The sequence below is a fragment of the Podarcis tiliguerta genome (genome assembly GCF_965153285.1).
Source record: "Podarcis tiliguerta genome assembly, chromosome: 10".
In the NCBI taxonomy this organism is placed as follows: Eukaryota; Metazoa; Chordata; class Lepidosauria; order Squamata; family Lacertidae; genus Podarcis; species Podarcis tiliguerta.
In genome coordinates this window covers 30,955,932-30,976,623 of record NC_139543.1, presented here as the reverse complement: position 1 = coordinate 30,976,623, position 20,692 = coordinate 30,955,932, and the positions used below count along the sequence as shown (strand labels likewise).

At 39.2% G+C, this 20,692-nt stretch overlaps 1 protein-coding gene across 8 annotated transcripts in view; it reads right to left on the bottom strand.

The window, feature by feature from the left end:
- CNOT2 (CCR4-NOT transcription complex subunit 2) overlaps window positions 1-20,692 on the bottom strand; it is a 58,021-nt gene that overhangs the window by 9,398 nt on the left and 27,931 nt on the right. For 3 of the 8 annotated variants that reach the window (XM_083400699.1, XM_083400694.1, XM_083400695.1), the window contains exons 2-9: window positions 18,185-18,254; window positions 12,525-12,647; window positions 9,662-9,728; window positions 5,821-5,968; window positions 5,165-5,347; window positions 2,288-2,367; window positions 1,152-1,277; window positions 24-148 (exon numbers count right to left, since the gene is read on the bottom strand). In XM_083400699.1, the coding sequence (XP_083256825.1) occupies window positions 24-148; window positions 1,152-1,277; window positions 2,288-2,367; window positions 5,165-5,347; window positions 5,821-5,968; window positions 9,662-9,728; window positions 12,525-12,635 (840 nt within the window). In that variant the 5' untranslated portion in view covers window positions 12,636-12,647; window positions 18,185-18,254. The other 5 variants (XM_083400692.1, XM_083400693.1, XM_083400697.1 and 2 more) reach the window with 3 other exon arrangements.

The following is a 20,692-nucleotide window of genomic DNA, read 5'->3' as shown; positions in this document are numbered from 1 at the left end:
TTTAAAAAACAGGAGACACTTACGGATTTACTGTCATCATTACTCGATGTTGGATCTTTGTAGTTAGAGCCTGGTAAAGCTGGGAAATCTTCATTGTGTATTGAGAAGTCCTGGGTTTGCTCACTTGCTGGTTTTGTTACCATTCCAACTGTGTTGAAGATAAGTGTACCAAATTAGATATTATATTTCTGTGCTGCTATTGATTTTTCTCACTTCCATCAGCAAAATTTTCTACCTCAACAGATAATGAAAGAAGAAATTAAAAAACAGGGAAAAATATGTTCTTTCAATGCAGCAGTTTGCAGAAACTATTATAAATGTAGGTCTATTGAACCAATTCTTCATAGAAGATTTGATTGTTATTTTTAAGTTAACATTCTTACAATTAACAATGTCAAGGTATGGGAGGGGGGCAACAGGGTGCTTTAAAAAATAAAACAAACAGCATTTAACACAGTATTATTAAAGAAAGCAGTTCTAAATTGCTTGGGCACATTTCCTCATCTTGTATCTTCTAACATACTAAGATAATTGGTAACACAACGCGTCATTGCAATGGTTTATGGTGACTAAGTGCAGGGGAAAAACTGCAAGCACTTAGACTGGTAGATCTGCAGATACCCTCTAGACACAATCCTTCAACCCTTATTTCACACACACAAAAATAGGCCAAGCTATTCAAGATGGGAATGTGAAACTGGGCTAAAGAGATGAATTCTTTGCTACAACAATGGAGAGTACATCAGAAATAACTGTTTGACTCACATATAGATAAAAAAATACAAAGTAGCAGTTGAAAGTAGAATGGGGAGGTGGTAAGTGAAAACAAGAAAATTTATAGCACAAATGATCTGGCAATTCTCTTGCTTCCCTTAATTATTCTCAGATTAGGAAATCAAAGTTCTCTATTGATTTTAGGAACTCTGCCTCTTTTGAGCTTCTGGGTGAGTTGGTATAGGATTGCAGCCTAAATATGTTTTAATTATGTTTCTATTGGAATCTTGCAATTTCCCTTTGCCCAAGAAATGACATTAACTATAGAACAGTGTCAAGTATCAAGTTCAACAAACCTGTTTTCAAATATCCATTGTGCCTTGTGATAAAAGCAAACTAGGCTGCCAAAGTACCAGTTTTAAGTGACACACACTCACCATAGGGTGCCCTTCCAGCTAGAGGGTTTATTAGTGGAGTTGGATTCCCACTTCCTTCCCTTCTGTTTCTGTCTGCTAGTGCCGGAAAATCTGAAAGGTCCAGTCCCGTCACATTTTCACTGCCATCTAAAAGTAAATGCAGGCAACTTAAAATTCTTCTCAAAAATTGTCTCCCATAAAAACGACACTGCAGAGTGAATAATTACTAACTCTCAAGCACCAGGGTGATATTTATATCACTTTCTTGCCCCTACAACAAAAGGAAAGAAATATCCCAAAATGGAGAGATCAAGTTAGAGAGGGTCTCGCACTGTAAATATGACCAGGAGCTTAACGCAAGCTAGTAAAAATAAAATGCTAATTCTTGAATGGACACAGAAAACAATTAAAAGCAAAATTAACAGTCCTAAAACCATGTTGTGGCTATAGCTAGCTGGCAAAAAAAGATGAAAAAAACAACATTACCAACAACATACTGGAACAGGTTCAATATAACAGTGCTTTACCACTGGGACTACAGATGATGCAGCTCTGGCATCACTATATAATTTTAATTTAACTAGTAGTTGTCTAGTGTTAAATTACCCAGTTAATGATCCAACAGTAGTTCAAAACATCCTACATGATAGAGGGTTTAAAGAGGGGAATTATGCCTGGTGTCTAGCCAGCAGCATAAGCAGCTGAGTCCCAGGAAAACCAATGGATAGTTGTGTGTCAAATACTACCATCACAATTTATGACATTCCCACTGCAGTGAGAAAGTCCAGCGGCTGGGAATGGGGAGAAGGCCATCATTCCAGCATTGTGGTATCTGCTTCCTCTGAGACCCCCAGGGCTCAGCTGGAAGAAGGTTGCAAACCCAGAGCAGAAATTTGGTGGAGCTGGGCTATGACTACATGCAAGAGATTTAACACACATTATTTAAGTGTCTTTGTAAATAAAATAATTTAGTTTGCCTTCTAATTTATATGACTCAGAACTTAAGTCATTTATAATTCAAGAACTCTGAACATTTATTGAAAAACATCATGAATGTCTACACAAATGTTGTAATTTGGGGGGGGGGGACCCTAAAATTGTATACAAAATGTGCTTCCAGCAAAGTCTCTCAAGTGTGCAATTTTAAGTGGGCTTACCTGTTCCATTAAAAATGTTACTTGATAAAGAATTATTCATTCCAAACGCCTGATTCCTGTTCATTCCAAATCCAGACATACTATAAAAAACAAACAAATAAAAGTAGAGTAAGGGAACAGATTTTAAATCATCTGGGGGATGAGAGAAAATGATACATGACTAACACCTAACTAATTGTTCTTATATGACTCCCCAACACACACAGCTCTGCAAAACAAACATTAATTTGAACACAATATAATGTTAAGTTTAAAAAGAAAGCTCAAAATTTAAAACAAAAATCTTTATTATACTGCTTCAATCTCAAAAATGCTTTGGTCGTCTTTCAGATCTGGATGACTACATTGGCTAAAATAGGTAAAGAGCTAACTGGCTCCTGCTGGAAACCTAAATAGATCCTTACAGGATTTTTAAAAAGGATCAGGGATTTTAAGTTGACAGCCCTTTGAGCTCTTAAAAGAAGCAATCCTCAGTACAGCTAGGATCCCATGGAATGCTGATAAAGGCAATCCATGTGAAGAGGAACAAAAAACCTAAACCCGCCGATAGAATATAATGGCACACCATTGTATTCGACGCTGGTCAAAATGTTAGAATGAGATTGTTTCAACTTTTCCACGAATATTTAACTTCATAAAAACTTAAGTGGAACCTTGCACCAAAAGGGGTCAAAAAATGAGCATTTTAGTGGATTCAACGAAGCATCTTTATGCATATCCTACATTTGTTTAAGCGGGGTGTGCATTCCAAGGTTGCTTTGTCTCGAACAAATCCTTTCATGGAAAATGTTAGGACAAGGTGTAAAGTGCAGCTCTGAGGAAATGCAGAAGTAAGCATCCGAGCAAGCTCTCAAAACAACAGAGGAAATTCAAAACCTCCCCAGGAAGTAGAGATCACTTATAATACTGAAAACAATCAGTATATGGTAAAAAGAGAAACAAAAAAAGGGCTCTTAGTTGTTTCAGATTTGAAACATACTCATAAAAGTATAAAACTATTTTAATACTCTGTCTCTCTTCCTGTTTCTCCCTTTCACCAGCTGTTTGGTGTTTTTTTCTATTTAGCCACTTCTTCATTTATACACCAAGCGGTCGGTCCACCTGACTTTGGAGATGAGTGCAGAGAAAGAACAGCCATAAGATGAAGGCTATTAATGTGTTCTCCGTAATTTATTAATGCAACAATAAGCTTGTTTTAGTATGAAAATGGGTATCTGACGGTCAGATTCAAGATTCTTCAAGTGAAAAGAATGGAACTGCTAATGAATTATCAGTCGCATTCTAACTGACACACCTGCCTTCTGTTTTTAAAAATGCATTGTTTGGCATGATTGGTATTGTTCACTGTCAGAAAACTGGAATGATGGCTGAACAGGTTTCTGTTTTAACAGTTCTTATTTAAATTAAACATGTTGCAGGAGCATATACAGTTCTTTGTTAGCTATTGGCCTATGCCTTGGTAAAATTTATGTCTAACACTCGTATTCTTAAAGCACAGTAATACCAATATTGCACATCTTCCAGACTAAAAATGTTCAGAAAATGGGTATTACATTGACCAACAGACCCAGTGAGTGAAAAGATTTCTCTATGAAACAACAGCACAAACACAGAAGTCTTCACTGTACAAAAACTGATGAGAACTGAAGCCAGTTAATAATTTAAGAGGTTTTAAAAGAAACCTTGGCTAAATTTGATAAAGTACAGATATGACCTCCCTTAGATATGGGAACTTGCTTATTAGCAATTGTATTTATTTCCTTATATGAAGTTCTACATTACCTATACTGCAACTTAAATACTAAATATATAACATTATTTTACTTCCTATCACCACTTTCGAGTTATTCTGTCTGGAATTATAAATACGTGATACCAGTGTACTAAATGTTATTTTTGGTCTACAAGCATCCAAGACTGAATCTCAGCAGGTTAACATGGGTGACTAGAAGGTGTTCCATTTCAAGTTTGCTTTCTTTTTCTAGTCCTTTTAAAAAAGCTTGGATCAGGATGAGTAGATGATAAGCACTATCTCAGGCACAGGCAAACTCGGCCCTCCAAATGTTTTGGGACTACAGCTCCCATCATCCCTGACCACTGGTCCTGTTAGCTTGGGATGATGGGAGTTGTAGTCCCAAAACATCTGGAGGGCCAAGTTTGCCTATGCCTGCACTATCTTATCCAGAGAAGCCCATTATATTTGTGTAAGGGCTTGATCTGTTTCAGTGGCGCTGTTCTGGATGGAAGGAGGGGCAGCTTGTGGGACATGGAAAGAAGAGAAGCTCCATTACATACATGAAGTTCACTTATTCATATTGCTCCTTGAGCTGGGAGAGTTGACACATTTAACACAAAGCTTGGCAATACGAGCTAACTAATCCTAATGCATCGCAAGTCAGCTTTGGCTGCTGTTCCACTTGAACAGTAAAGACACCCATGCTCACAATGGCTCTTCCTCATCCTCTCTTGTTCCTCATGCACTCTCAACCTCAGCTGGGGGGTGGGGAGTTGGCAACACACTGGAGCAGATTTTGGGTGGGGTGGGGGAAAGTCCTGCTGTGCCAATGGAACGCCACTGGTGTAGCATTCAATACAATCCTAAATAATTATGTTTTGATACATTTGTTTTAAAAAAGTTTTGATTTTAGTTTGTAGGGTTGCAAAAACTGGTGAAAGCATTTCAAAAGAAACCCAGCCAGATGGGCGGGGTATAAAATATTATTATTATTATTATTAATAATAATAATAATAATAATAATACCCATTCACTTTCCCACAAAAATTGACCTAATTTAACTCATAACCCAGCTTTGAAAATTCAGATCACTTGCTTAGCTCATAGCAGCAAATTGGTTCCTAATACTGAATCTGCCTTACCTGTTCACAGTAAAAGGTTGTCGAGAGGGTTGTTGCTTTGGCATACAGATTATGCTGGGTGAGCTTCGATTAGGGCTGCCTAATCCCGAACTACTCATGCTGTTTGTCCTGCTGGGAATTCCGATGCCCTGACCGACCTGGGAGTGGTTCATCATATTCCTAGGATTCATAGGCAATATACCCCTGGAAAAGAAGATCCAACAGATACAATGATGTTTAGCAGAATATCATCATTTTGAAGCAGTCACAGCAAACCATTCTTTTCAGAATTGTATCTAAACAAACTGGCTCTTAGAAACATACACATATAAAGAGCTGCCTATATTGTCTACCTTGACTGGCAGTGGCTCCCAAAGTTTTCCCCTAGCTCGGTTAGTTTCAGATTTTTAAAAAAGGGTGAGCAAGTTTAGGACATTTCATATATATAGTGTCTTATTTTAACAAGCTGCACAGCAGAATGTGAATATTATTTTCCAAAGGCTGGGATCAATATTGCATTACAAGCTTTCCTCCAGTACCCTCAAAACACAAGCCGTAATCTAGAAAATTAAAACATTGTTCTTTTTAATGTATGTGCACTGCAAAATAATTTAAAGTAAAAACATATGCTACATATTTTAGGAACCCCTGCAGAAATAAGTGCTGTCAATAAATACCTGCTTGGAGATGGAGGCGTGTGAAGTGACATTGTTGGTACCCCTGTTGTTGGCGTTACGTGGCTCGGTAACTGAGTGCCTTGCGATAAGCTGCGATTTAACTGAGGGGTATTGTTGCTCATTCCCCTCATTGGAAGGCCTAGTGCACCTATTGGAAAAAAGTCAGAGGAGTGGCAATGTAGAGAATTAAGGAAGACAAGTATGGTTTTCGCGAAAATGGGTATTCATTCTGATTTGACAGCCAAATGTGCTGGGTAGTTTTTTAAAAAAAAAACAAAAATGCACACAATAGGCTATCTTTTTATGAAATCAGTTCTAAATTCAGTGGGTGTAGTTTTCAAACTTTTTTTTTTAGTTGGGTAAAGGGAACTTCATTTTGGAGATAAATTACTTACATATATATTAATATAAAGTTTCCCCTGAAATGTTAATGTGTTTGATTGACAAAACATTTTTTTTAAAGTGAGATTTTCAAGCAACAGCTATGTTTTTAGAACTTATTCTTAATTTGAAGGGCACCATAAGCCTCCTAAGCAAATATTGGCTCCAAACAAAATTCACTAACAGAAACTGTTCCATTTGCTTTAAAACATCCGGATTTTTAAAAAGTGTATACCAGAAGTCTTCATTTCCAGTATTTATTGGTGGACTGCAATGTCACTTACATTGATTGTAAGCTCCATTGGCTTTGTTCAGGCTGTGTTAATTATGACAGGAACAAACCTAGTCTCTCCCCAGACTTGTATGTTTCCTCTCCCACTGCAGCGCCATGAAATCAGAAGCTGTTGCTTCCCATTTAGATTAACCAGATTAGCATTTCATCTGAATCCTAAAAAGCAGCTAATCTTAACTATGGTTTATTGGGGGCGGGGACTCAGCTTCATAAACTACTGTTTGAAGTTACCCACAGTCTGTTTGAAACAAAGTAAGATTAACCAGAATTTGCTGGGTTCAGCTGACAAGTGGCAGTTAATCAAATACAGACCTGACCACTTCACAGCTATGCAAGAAGAATGAATGCCAAAGGAAACTAGGCATCAAAACATAGTCGCTAAGTGCCTATGATTGAAATCCTTCACCAGCTCACTAGACAATGGCCTGGTTTTCACATTATAGTTATAGAACCACAGAACTGTGCAGGCTTCTGGAAAGGAGCTCAAAGCATCTTCGCTCCTCCCTGTTGTTTTCCTTCTCTCTTCCTTCCTTTTAAAAAGCTCTTATGCCTAGTTAAATCAAGGTTTGGCTTACTGTGTCATTTGAACCCACGGTCATGTATAAACTCTCCCCTTGCTAACTACAAACTGCAGTCAAGGTTCATTCTCCTCTTTTGCAACACATCTGTGAATATGGACACAATGAGTATGTTATGAAGTTTTATTTGGCTTCTAGACCATCTGAAGTACCACAAACTTCTGCAGAGAAGTTTCTATATTCCAAAAACCATGCCACCTAAAGGTTTAACAAAAAAGACTATATACCTATATGTTAAGCAGGGGTAAATATGGGCTTTTGTTTTACCCAACTTTGTTGATATACAAGCCCCCAACTTTAAACGCATTTGCCCTTGTTAAAGGTAATGTATTAAATATTCAAGTGGCAAACCTACTGATTTGCCATTGATCCATTGCATGTGACACATTTGTTTGAAAATATAGAAACATTTTTTCATGTGCAGTATGCAAACTGGGACTACTCAAATTAAAAAAGAGCAAGTAGGAAGATCAGTATGGAAAAAATATGTACTGTCATCAGTTTTACAACACGCTATGTGTTTTGAAAGAAGCTGTTAATATTGGTTTGCCTAAGAGCAATCAACAGTTCTTTTACATGCATCAGTTGGTATGTATTTATTTTGGAGCGGCTTATAAGTTGTTTTAATCTTCATCGTCATAAAATATATTTAACTGATTCCTATGTGTCTGCATAACTTGGAATTTTGAATATGGTAAGTACTGTTTAGCTCAACAAGCTGTGGCTCTTTTTAGGGTCTGCTGCTGGGTTTGATTGCCTTTTGGGCTACTGCTGTAAATCACGGTTTCAGAGATAGATCTACATAATATTAAAAAGCACTTGGAAAAGGAGAAGGCATGCCCTTGGTACCACTTTTCACTTTCCATTTTCTGTCAACAAAGAAATAGGCTTCTTAAAGAGTAGACTATATTTACATTGCAATACCTTCTATATTATTAGTGAAAAAATAAGTGGAAAATCAAAGTGAAAACCACACCCTGGAACATTCATTATGCCCAAGAAATAACGTTTGGGTCATTACTTTCAAAATTCTGCACTATTTATATTAATGTTGAAAATGCTGATTAATTGGTACAATATTAAAGTCAATTAAAAGGCAGTGCATATGCGTCTTTTGTTTTGCCACGGGGAGCTCTAGCAAAGATCTTAAAAGGTTTGCACCTAGCCATTTCCCTGAATGAGCGTTGCCAATATCCCTGACAGCAGAGACCCATTCATCCATGTGAGTCTGGCTCCTCAGGCCTCCAACAGTTTGGGCTAGGGCTGTGATTAGCCTTTGTTCTGCACTGGGAGCTATGGCTTCATGTGCCAAAACCAACATTACCACCTGAATTGTCTAGCCAGGCTTCCTACTGTTTGCTACCCCTGCTTGCTCTTCACAGGGAAAATTTGTGCCACAAATACCACCATGCCTTCCTGCTCATGAATATGGGTATGAAAAGAAATAACACATCAGGCTATCAACATGATTGGTTTTTGTTTTTTTTTAAATGTGGAATCCTAAAACACCTTAGTTGTGAGGAATTAGATGTTAGTAATCATGAGAGCAATTCTGTCTTTATTATATCATAACTGGCTAATATGAAGTGGGGGAAGTATTAGCACATTGTTGCATCACAGGGAGAATTTATTGTGGGCAGTTAAGAGATTTCTACATTTGCCTGCTGAAATGAAGATAAATTCCTAGACAGTCTTGTAAGGCAAAGGAATTGCTTTTGTCTACTTTCACTTCTAATTCCTGTTGGCAGTTTATCCAGACTTGGAAATAATCCTGACCTACTGAATTATTTCCAGATATCCACTAAATTAATAAATTCAGCCCAGCTGTTTTTCATTTTAGAGTCATGGTTGCCCACCCCAAAATTCATGAAAAATCAGCTGTATTTAATAGCTATATAACCTGATTTGCACTTCACATCAAACCATAGTTAAAACAGACTATTGTTTAATGTGATCGAGCAATGTGCTTGTTGTACAGTGCTGAAATTGCAAGCACTTCCTTCTTCTCTCACTCTTGCCACACTGCCAGGAAGCAAGTTGTAGTATGGTCCTGTATGTTTCTGAAACAAACCACATGATTCTGTTTCCTCCCAACAAACCACAAGTGGTAAGCCAAGCTGGTTTCTGATCATGGTTTGTTCACAGAGAAATAAACCACGAGGCCAGATTCAGATAATACAAGCTACATGCCCTATTTCCAGGCAAGACAGCAGCAACAAGAGCGGAAAAGATGCAATTTCAGCAGCATGCACCAGGACCATGCTTGTTTACATTAAACCATAGTTTATTTTAACTATGGTTTAATGTGGTGTGTGAACTAGGCTTATGAGAGAAAAAATCCACTGCCCCATAGAGGAGATTCATCCTCTTGTAACCTAGGAAAACCTCCCTATTAGACAGAAGGTAAGCCACTAGAAATGTATGTTGCACTCCGTTGACCTTTCAGGGGTTGGTTAAAAAAGAACAAGATTCTATAGATACACTGAAATCACAGTGGTAGGCAAAGATACAGCAACATTAAGCCAGCATGTTTGCAAAACAACTTATACAAGCCTGTACATTCACATATAACTTGGAATAGAATACTTACTTTGATGCCCGTATAAACTTGCCCCAAATTGAGACAGCTGACCTGATGTTGAAGGTGATGCCAGCATCTAAAATGATAAATAAAGAGTTGGTCAAGGATAGGATAATAAAGTATTTCTACAATATTAAACTCTTTAAGAAAATTAATGAAGGCAGTTGTGAAATCATCTACTGCAGGCAAATTTTAACTGCAATTCATGTGTTTGGGGTAAGCATGTGCAGGTTTAAAGGCAGTGTGGGACGTGGGTGGTGCTGTGGGTTAAACCACAGAGCCTAGGACTTGCCGATCAGAAGGTCGGCGGTTCGAATCCCCGTGACGGGGTGAGCTCCCGTTGCTCGGTCCCTGCTCCTGCCAACCTAGCAGTTCAAAAGCACGTCAAAGTGCAAGTAGATAAATAGGTACCGCTCTGGCGGGAAGGTAAACAGCGTTTCCGTGTGCTGCTCTGGTTCTCCAGAAGCGGCTTAGTCATGCTGGACACATGACCCGGAAGCTGTACACCGGCTCCCTTGGCCAATAAAGCGAGATGAGTGCCGCAACCCCAGAGTTGGTTATGACTGGACCTAATGGTCAGGGGTCCCTTTACCTTTACTAAAGGCAGTGTGCAGAGAAGGCCCTGCTCCCAACCTCCCAGTGAACTCTGGCACCCTTTGAACTTTCTTTGTGTGTTGGGTGCATAGGTCTGAAGTGGAGTTCTAAGCGTGATCATATTGAAGATGTGCAAAAGTAATAACACAGGGTTCTTGGCTAAGAAGAGGCTTCTAAGCATGTTCAGCTTAGAATTGCCCTTCTTTGGATATTGCATTTAACACCACAAGTTCGGAAACAGAACCAGCAGTCACTGGGAGTGGAGCCCTGTGTGCATGTGCCTTCCCCACTTTATACCCACAAGCTTTTGCCTGACTAGGACTATTGTTAGTTACATTTTGCTATACAGAGCTGCGTACAAGGACTCAGTTTTAGTAAACTGAGATTAGGAAGGTTCTCTAAGCTAGTGACCACTACTAACAGAACAGATAATGGAACATACAGGATGTATCTGAAGTTACAAAGGCAGCACTTGTGCTTCTGCACAGAAGCTCCCAAGTGCCCCTCTCCTACAAAATATGCTCTAAAAGATTGAGGTTGAGAAAGTCTGAGAAGCTCACAAGGCACCACAGGGAGTTGCAGGAGGAAGGGGGAGGTTGGAAAGCTCCAAAAACACAGATGCAAATAGGAATGCACATGGGGAAAATTCTGGAAATAGTTAGATGAGCAATAGTACCCAAAGAAAAAAATACTAATAAACTATTCAGGCTCTAATTCAAACTAATCACATCTAATAAAACAATTTGACATGGAAGGGAGGAAATTTCTCAATGTGACACTCAGAATGCAAGGCTATCCATGATTTATTAATACTCTCAATTCACCATAAATTTCTAACATCCAAAATTATTATTCAAAACTCACAGAGAAAAATGGTTCTATGACATACGTGCAGTAATATGCACATTTTCTGCATTCTGACTTGTTATCAGCACAATAAACCTAACAGAGATTATCTGACTCACTAAGTATCATTGACCTAGTTCTCAGTCTGAGCTGTTTCGCTCAGACTGCAGGTGGAAGTTGACATCATCAATTGCTCCTGTACATCAAACATCTCTCTACATAGATAACTGTATGACAGGGTGTTCTAATTTAGCTTTCCAGATTTATTTATTTTTTTCAAAACAGGGGGGTATTCAGTCATATGAACTTTCTTCCACCTGTAGTCTGAAGTGGTACTGCCCAACAACAGCCTTGCCAACTCACTGAAAACTAGCCCACTGAGAACTTTGTCACCAGTAGGCAGGTCACCACAAAGTAACTAAGCAGAAAAGCTTTTTGGAAATTGGAAAAGTGATTTTATTTTTCCTCTCTCAGGCCACTGATGTATAAGAAATGCCTCAAGAATTTAAGTATTTGCAGCATGGGGAACACGACAAAGAACCAGGATTGGGGGGGGGGGGAATGGATGGACTTATTATCAAGGATGATCAACCACAAAGTCATATGCCAATGAAAAGCTCCATGAGCATAAATAGCATTTCTATCTCTTTGAAAAACTGAATACTGGAATGTTTGGAGTGATCCCTAGTTTGCATTTAGTGCAAAAGAGCCACTGGACTATGAATAGGTGCATTATAAAAGCTTTCAGGAATGACTGGAGGCAAAATGGGGCCTCCATATTTACAGGCAGCAGAGCAATAAACTTCATATTCTGAATAACTGGAGAAGATTATTTCCTTCATGTCCTGTGTGACAGCTTCACAAGGCACTCAGATCTGGCACAAGAACCACCTACCCATTTTATAGTTCCTAGTTAGCTGAAGGGCATGCATTGCCACAGATCTGTGTGACACAAACGTGGAGCTTGCAAACACTCAAGTACCATGTGTGCACCTAAACATGATATCAAATATTTTCCAGTTGTTTATTCAAGAGATTTTGCCTACTGTGCCTGCTTTTGTTGTGTTTTCTTTCATATTACTATTTTATTGTGAATTTTAATCTGCAAAAGCTCCCTTGAGTAATACATACATATTGGAAAGTTGGAACAAAAATGCTTACATAAATAAATAAGGCAGTGCCTAGAAATCTGATTATAGAACTAAATATGGTAAGTGATAGCCACGAATGCCAATTTTTCCAGTTAATGGTTAGATCTACACTTGAGGACTTGAGCTTTCCAATCTATCGCAAGTGTGAACACTTATGCACATTCTGTGCAGCATGTATGGTAATTCAAGCCAATTAACTCTGGTATCCCTGATTACAAAATCATGTATTTTTAACCAGTTTAAAAAATGGAAAAAATAAGTTAGTGTTAATAAAAACTTACATCTTTTTCTGATCGATGTGGGAACATCGAAGGCTGGCCGTAGTACATGTTTTCATCGTGGTAGTCACTGTCGACTCCCTCTACAAACTTCTTTCTTGAAGCACCAAACATGCTGTTTGTCACCTACGTTATAAGAATATGGCATTAATCGCTGGAACAAAAGTAAAGCAATTCCTGAATTTAATGATGCTTAAAAACACACATACATACTCCAGTTCTAACAATTTGCTAAACTGTGGTTTACTGTAATACTCCTCTACCACAGGCAAGAGGAAGCATTTCCTTCTATTTGTTTGTTGAAAAACAAAGTTACTCATTATATTTGAATCTCTCATTTGGCGAATGAACCAAACTTAAACCAGGATTTGTTTCCCTAAACCACAGTTAATGTTAACCACAGTTCTGGTTTTGGCTAAAATGATGACCAGTTAGCTGAAAACAGAAACGAAAGTTTCCAATCTTCTTGTGGCTGTGACAAAGGGAGCAGGAAACACAGAAGCCATAGTTTAGTGTTACATCTGAACCAAATCATACTCTTTTTTATGTAGCACCTCCAGCTCCACAAAACAAAATGTGTTAAACCCAGCACTATGTATAGCTTCTCTCAAACCAAAATTCTACAGAGCAGAATGGTAAACCAGTTCCCTAGCTATTGATGGTTAACAGTTTGATCTATACATTCCTACTCAGAAGTTCAATGGGAGTTACTCCCAAGTGGATATAAGACTGCAGTCTACACCACTCATTTGTACACACTACTATTAAATAAACAATTGCCTTGTGTTCCTAAAAATGCACAAATTACTTTACTACTTGTATGCCCTCACAATAATACCATGAAGTAGGCAACTATTATACCTATTTTGTTAATGGGCAGTGGAAGCTGAGAAACGCGTACAATACAAATCTCTGCTTAGTCGTAATATTCTTAATTCTTTACCAACAGGGCTGTGTGTTTGGAGTACTGTAGCAATGAAGGGCCCAGACAGTGATAAAACAAAGTCATATATGATGATGTCCTGCTTAGGCCAGCTTCTTTTATATCCAACCACTAATGTTCAGTGAAAGTTATTGCACGCACACACGCAGGCGCCCTGTCTCTCTCTCTCTCTCTCTCTCTCTCTCTCTCTCTCTCTCTCTCTCTCTCTCTCACCCTTTACAGATTGAAAGCAATTTTTGTACTTTAGGAGCACAGACTGTATTATTTATATCTTGGTATATATGTTTGGTATATTAAAAGAACAGTTTAGTCCAGGGGTCAGCAACCTGCGGCTCCGGAGCCACATGTGGCTCTTTTACACCTTTGCCGCGGCTCCGGGGCGGCTACTAGCGAGGGGAGGAGGCGCATTGTGCACCCTGACACTCCCCACTGTGGCGGGCTCTGTACTGGCTGTGAAGTCGCATGGGGGCGGTGCATGCGTTTGTCACGCACCGTCCCAACGTCACCTTCCCGCCCGCCCGCCCGCTGCATTGTAAGGGGCATGTACGCTAGTCACTGCATTGAAAGGGGAGTGAAGAACACACACACACAAAAGGTAACTTGTTAATTTAACGTTTATTTCTATGAGGAGGAGTAATTCTGAGGGGTCAAACAAAGAAATAATAAAAGTGACAAAAAAGTTATTTTTATAATGACGAGTTTTGCGGCTCCCAGTTTTTTTCCTTCGGAAACGGGTCCAAGTGGCTCTTTTTGTCTTAAAGGTTGCAGACCCCTGGTTTAGTCAGACAATAATTCGGAATTGAAGTTACTTTTTATTTTTTTGTTACAAATTGAGCTACAAACTACTGAACTGTAAGGAACCTGAGCTATAAGGAACCTCTTTGGTTCTGCTAGTTTATGAGGAGCAGGCAAAAACCGATAAAAACAGAATAAACAAAACAACATTAGTAAAACAAAGAAAATTGTTATGTATCCTACAGTACTTCCCAGTGTCAAGCAGACATAAAACACTTCTTTCCATAAAAACAGCTGAGAAAAAGGGGGGACAAGGCAACAAAGATTCAATAAATATACCATACAGGTAATTTAAGTACACTTTCAGCTCTTTTTTGTTGCCCTGTACTATGCTCCAGTCCTTTGAGGCCTAGTCAAGGACAGAAACATATGCAACAACTATGCCAACAAGAGGAAGCCCACAAGCCAAGAAGGCACTGAAACCTTCCTCCTCCTCCTCCTCCTCCTCCTGTGACAATGGCAGTGCCCCTAGAGGCACAAATGCATCTTGCTCTTACGGTTGATAGTAGTAGTCTCTGTTTACAACTCAGGGCTTGTTTGTCCTCAGTGCACAGGAGCTGCAATGATCTGACACTGTACATAGTCTTACAGAAAGCCTTTGCGTTACATAGCTTTTAGAAGCTTTTTAGGTTTTCCCAATACACTTAGGTAGCGCTCTCACTTCACAATTGGCTCACAAATCACCTACAAAATGGAATGCAGTATTTAACAGGCTAAGGGGATTATCTCCTCTTTTACTCTAGCTGAGCAAAGTGATGATGAGCTGAGAAATTGTTGGTGGCAGCTGCTGCTCCTAGCAAGGGTGAAGAAGAGTAGAGTCAACCAAGGTAATCTTGCATGCAGTGAAGCCAGAAAGACTGTTCTTTGCCAACTTACTCCCTTCTCATTATAACACTACCCTACCCTACTATTACTACCATTGCATTGCCCTCACTAAAAATAAAAAAGGGGGGGAGGCAGAATTGCTTTGTAGTTATCAATACTTGCACTTAAAGTTACAAACTGCCAGCAGAAAGACATAAATCAGTAACCATACCAGATTTAAGTTTGATCTTGTTCCTCAGAAAAGTTTGTGCCTTACTTTTGGTGCAGGAAAGAAGGAGGCCCAAGCAAGCCTCACCTGCAATATATTGCCAGGTGAAGGCACCATCATGCTCTGGCCCTCAAACTGGTTCTGGGCGACGTATCGATACATCACCCAGGCCTGGATAGCTCAGTTGGTTAGAGTGTGGTGCTAATAATGCCAAGACTACAGGTTTGACTCCCATATGGGGCAGCTGCATAGTCCCGCATTGCAAGGGGTTGGACTAAGGTGATCCTCAGGGTCCCTTCCAACTCTATGATAATGCCAAGGTTGCCTAGTAAACATAAGGAACTTTCATGGAATGTTTTCCCATTTGCACATCAACTATAGAGACAATGATAGTCCACCCAACTCCTGAGCAGAGTTGCCATATTTAGCCAAAGGAAAAAATAATTTCCACCTTTTTGGAGCAGGGAGTGGAGCAATAATATCATTGTCATTTCACACATGTTACGCTAATGCTTGCTCTCTTTGAAGAATCTTCCATTAGGCATGATTTTTACTTTCCTAGTCTCAGTCTCAAAGATCAAAGTACTTTCTTCCTCCAGTGATAATTAGTTCTAGCCTCCCAGTTTTCCTATACTGTATTCTTCTATGGCTGTTTTTAAAGGAGTTAAATTGTAAGATTTTCTTAAATTCAAAGAACTATAAATCTTTATTCATTCCACCAAAACTAAGAAATTGTGGTAATTCCTCACCCATACTCCATCTACCGATGGCTACTTCTTAAGAAGCACAGCTTTTGAAATAGGTATTATTAGCAATAACTTATACTGGAGTCTCTTAACAAGTATAAACGAGATATATGAACCTACTTCTGGAATTCTTGGAAAAACTAGGTCTGTCCCACAAGCCAGTGTGGTTTAGGCACTCTCATCATTTTTATTTTCATCACGAGAATTGCCTCCATGTGCACTCCCACAAGGGAAGAAAGAGTGAAACCTGAAGCATCTCTAAGTGGCAAGGGAAAACATTAACTTGAGTACCCTTGCCCAGCCAAGACAAGGGATTTGCATTGCCAAGTATATTCATACAAATAGCCACATGACTGTGGTAACAGCAGCTAAGAGAAAGATGTTGTCATAATGGGGTAGTTAGTATATGATCTGTTCAACAGTAGTTTACATCTTGTCTGAGAAGTAATAAAAGGGCAGAACAGATTTTGTAAGAATAACAAGCTCTTTAAGGGAAGGCAAAAATCATATTCAGATTTGAGATATCTAGTGTTTAAGGTTACAAACTGTAAGACTCCTCTTTGAAGATATTTAATTCAAATCATGTCTGATTAATTATAGATTGGAGCTGGGAGGGCGGGCGGGAATTCTGTACATTTCCTCCAAACATCTTAACATTTGCTTCTGACACCAAACAATTTGGCATTCTTGCTCTCCCTCAAGTTTGCTCAGGGTACTGTCCTTAGTACATGATGCAGACTCTTAGGAATTTGAAATATTTTTCCTCCGAGGGAGAGTCTTCCCATCAAAACTTTGCTCTCTTATACTTATAAAAGGGAGGTCTACCACCTACAACTCTCTGAAGACATTTCCCTGAATAACTCTTTAATCAAAGATATTAGGACATAGCTTTAAAATATTCCAATAGTGGTGGCATACGGTGTACCACTTCCGAAAGAGATCAAAGGAGACATGCAGGTACATATGGAAGCGATTTCCCTCAAGTATGCAGAACTCATGAGGTTTTGAACTTGCTGGGATTCAATGCAGCTCTGTGGCAATCATTCCAGCACAACAAGCTTTTCAACTTGCCAGATGGAACATCTCTCCCCCCCCCCCCCTTCCCATATTGTCCTTCTGGTTCTCCCAGCCCCGCCAGAGCCCAATTTGGGTGATACACAGGGGATGGGGAAGGGAGAAATCCCTGCTGCCCTAGCAAAAGTCTTCACTGAATCCTGCTCTAAGTCTTCAATCCTATGCATGCTTATCAGGAAGTAAGCAAGCACAGTGGGATTTACTCCTGTGTAAACAATACATAGGACTGTTAAGGTCAAGAGGGTTCTTAAGGCTGAACAGGCTTTCCATCACAATATGTTAGCACAAATACCAGACAGTTATCCCAATCTCAAAAAAAGGAACACATGTGCATCAATCAGGGCTTCGTGTGGAAGGCCCCTTCCAAAAATCTTAAAATCCAGCTGTTCAACTGCTTGGCTGGAACAGGATGGAAAAGCAAGGAACTGAAAACAATTGCCTACTCCTACTTCCAAACAGCTGAGCAGTGCTTTTCCCTGAAGAGTTATGCGCATGCAGTCTCAAATGTTGGATCAGTGAGAGGAACTGAATAAACACTTTAATATTAAGGTTCAAATAAATACATTGAATAAACATACCTTTTAACAAATGGCCCAATGGCCACTCAAGGTGGCTTTAAAAATGCCAATGACAAAACCACTAAAATAATGTACAAAAATGTACACAGGGTACATTTCAGTTATGACTAACTGAAACGGTAATTCAACCACAACAAAGTGTTAGCAACTCAGTTTAAAAGCAGCAATTTGCCTTATTAGAACTATAATATTGGAAGCAAACTTCCAATTTGGGCATTTCCCCCCCCTCCCAAGTATTCCAAAATGTTTTCACAAGAAAAGCACTCATCTTACAAACCCTCCACAATACTGAATTGCCATTATATGCAAAGTTCAACAAAAAATAAATTAAAATAAAAGATTGCAAAATTGCCTACAAACATCCAGGTTACTTTTCCATCCTGGACTGGATCAAATATTTATCAGTGAAAAACTTTATTTATTATCTGTTTACAAACATTACTAGAAAATCTTTCCTAGGAAACCTAACACACACTAAGAAAATATCTACCTACCTAAAAACTGTACTTTTGCCCATTAACTTTTTTGTGTCTGTTGAAGCAAGCAAGCTTTGATGGACACTTCCTGTAAATGAAGTAGATTAAGTTATTAGAAAAGTTGAGGGAATCAACAACTTTCGCAAACACAATAGGTTTTATTTCACTATAAAATGAAAAATCATATTGTAAAGTCAAAGGCTAATTTATATGTTACTTACAGAACTAAAAGGATCTTCAAAAGCATAGACCTTGCCATTATGAAATGTGGTACAACATAAACAATATATGAATTCTTTAACGGCAAGGTATTATTGCCAATGTTAATTAATGTTTTACAGGATCATAAAAGGGCTATCAAAAATTAGCTACAAGTCTTCTACTTATATGCTCCTTATTTACTTACTGGGAACATACCAAATACATTGACCAGGTCAAGGGTCCACCGAGTCCAGAACACTGTCTCCAGCAGTATCCAACCAAGTGGCAATACAAATCTCAAGCATGGGCATGGATGGAAGTGGTATTCTGGGTTTGGTTTTGTTTTTTAGTGTGCCAGATGGTATCCAAAACAACAACCACCTGGCCACTGAAATATTGCCAGTTAATATGGGCATCAGTGTTAGCAACTGAGACGTGAAAGCTAGGAACTAAATGGCACCTTAAACCTAGGTTATAGGTGCCACAAAGGATTGTCTAGGCGCACTTTTTTATAACAAGAATACAAAGTCGAAAATGAATAAACTGCAGCCTGCTCCTCATAAACTGGTAAAATCACATAGTCTAGTCCTCATCTGAAGGCTGCAAAAAAAAAAAAAAAAGCAATACTTCCCCTGCCCGCCCCCCTAATATTCTTATGAGGGTCCCTTCTCCAGTCTTCAGAATGGCTGGCAGTGAGGAGGCAGAAAAAGGTCCTCCTTTCCTTCCACTCTGCAGTTTTAATCTGAAATCTTAGGCACAGGACTGTGCCCAGAGCTCAGAAGCTGCTCACATTAATGAAATTCCCTGTTGCAAAATGCGCCTAGAACAAAGAATTTGTCTCAGTATGTTCAGCAGTGTAAGTTAGAACTAGAATTAATGGGAGGAGGAGAGAAAGACTGGGGAAAGAATGGGAGGAGGAGAGAAAGACTGGGGAGAAGGAGAGAAAGACTGGGGAAAGAAAGAAAAACACATGAGAGGAAGTGGAATATACAAGAAACCAAGAAAGGAGAGGAAGGGAAGTCCGTCAATGATTGTATTTTTTAATGTAATATATTATGTAATATGTAATTCTTTTTTCCTTTTTTTATTACTATCGGGGGGTGGGGGTTTCTTCTGTTGAAATGAATCAGAAACGCAGTAATAAATAAAAATGTCCTTTTAAAGCCATCCAAGTTGGTCACCATCACTACCTCCCATGGAAGCAAATTCCATGGCATAGTTTAACTATGCACTGTGTGGAGTAGTACTTTCTTTTGTCTCCTTCACACAGCACATAAACAGTGGAACTCATTCCCACAGTAGTCACTTCTATTTATAAATCAACTAAAAGGCACACAGATACTGTCAAGTTGCTTTTTGTAAACCTGAAAGTATTACATTGATATAGATGTAAATGTTACTGAAACACATTAAAATGTTATGCAGTATTAGTTTCCCACTGCTTGTTTTTTCCTTTGCCTCCCTAAATTTTGAAGACTGTGGATACAGAAGAGTGTTCCATGGCCGCTTGTTTGCCTCACGAGCTTCTCCTCAACAGGGCCAGTCCATAAGAATAAAATGTTAAGGTGAAATGTACTCTTAATGCAACAATTCAAGGGAATTACTACTTTCTCTAGCACATGAAAAGAACTCTGACTCAGTACAGTTGCTAAAGGGCTGAGCCTTCCTTTATGATAAGCAAGTGACCCAGATTCACTTCCTTTAATCTGTCCTTCTCTAACAGCATACAGAGGGCATAACACATCATAGTCAGCCCAGGAATATGGATCTTAACAGCATACAGAGAGAAGCCACAAACAATGTGTAAAATCTAACTGAAAAAAGGGCATGCTTTGATGCTATGCATGCATCTTCACTTAGACGTATGCCCCATTAAATTCAAAGGGCCTTATTCTCTGTTAAGTGCGCATAGGGATTGAGGCCTCAATAGCAGTTACTTTATACACTAAAGTGTATGAGCTTTAAACTAAAAAAGTTGTTAAACTGCAGACTTTCATTTCAAGCCGCTTGTGCAGAACTGGTCAAGGGTGCTAAACGAGTTTCATCAATGTAGCTATCCTTAAAGGCCAAGCGCAGCTCCATCCTCAATCCCCTTCTTCTTGCAATACAGTCATATCTCGAGTTGAAGTAGCTTCAGGAAAGTATTTTCGGGTTGTGTGCTGCGGTGACCCGGAACTAACAGAGCGTGTTACTTCTGGGTTTCGCTGCTCGCGCATGTGCAGATGGTCAAAATGACGGCATGCACAGAAGCGGTGATTCGCGACCCGTGCATGCGCAGACGTGGGTTGCGTTCGCTTCTGGATGTGAACAGGGTTCCAGAACAGA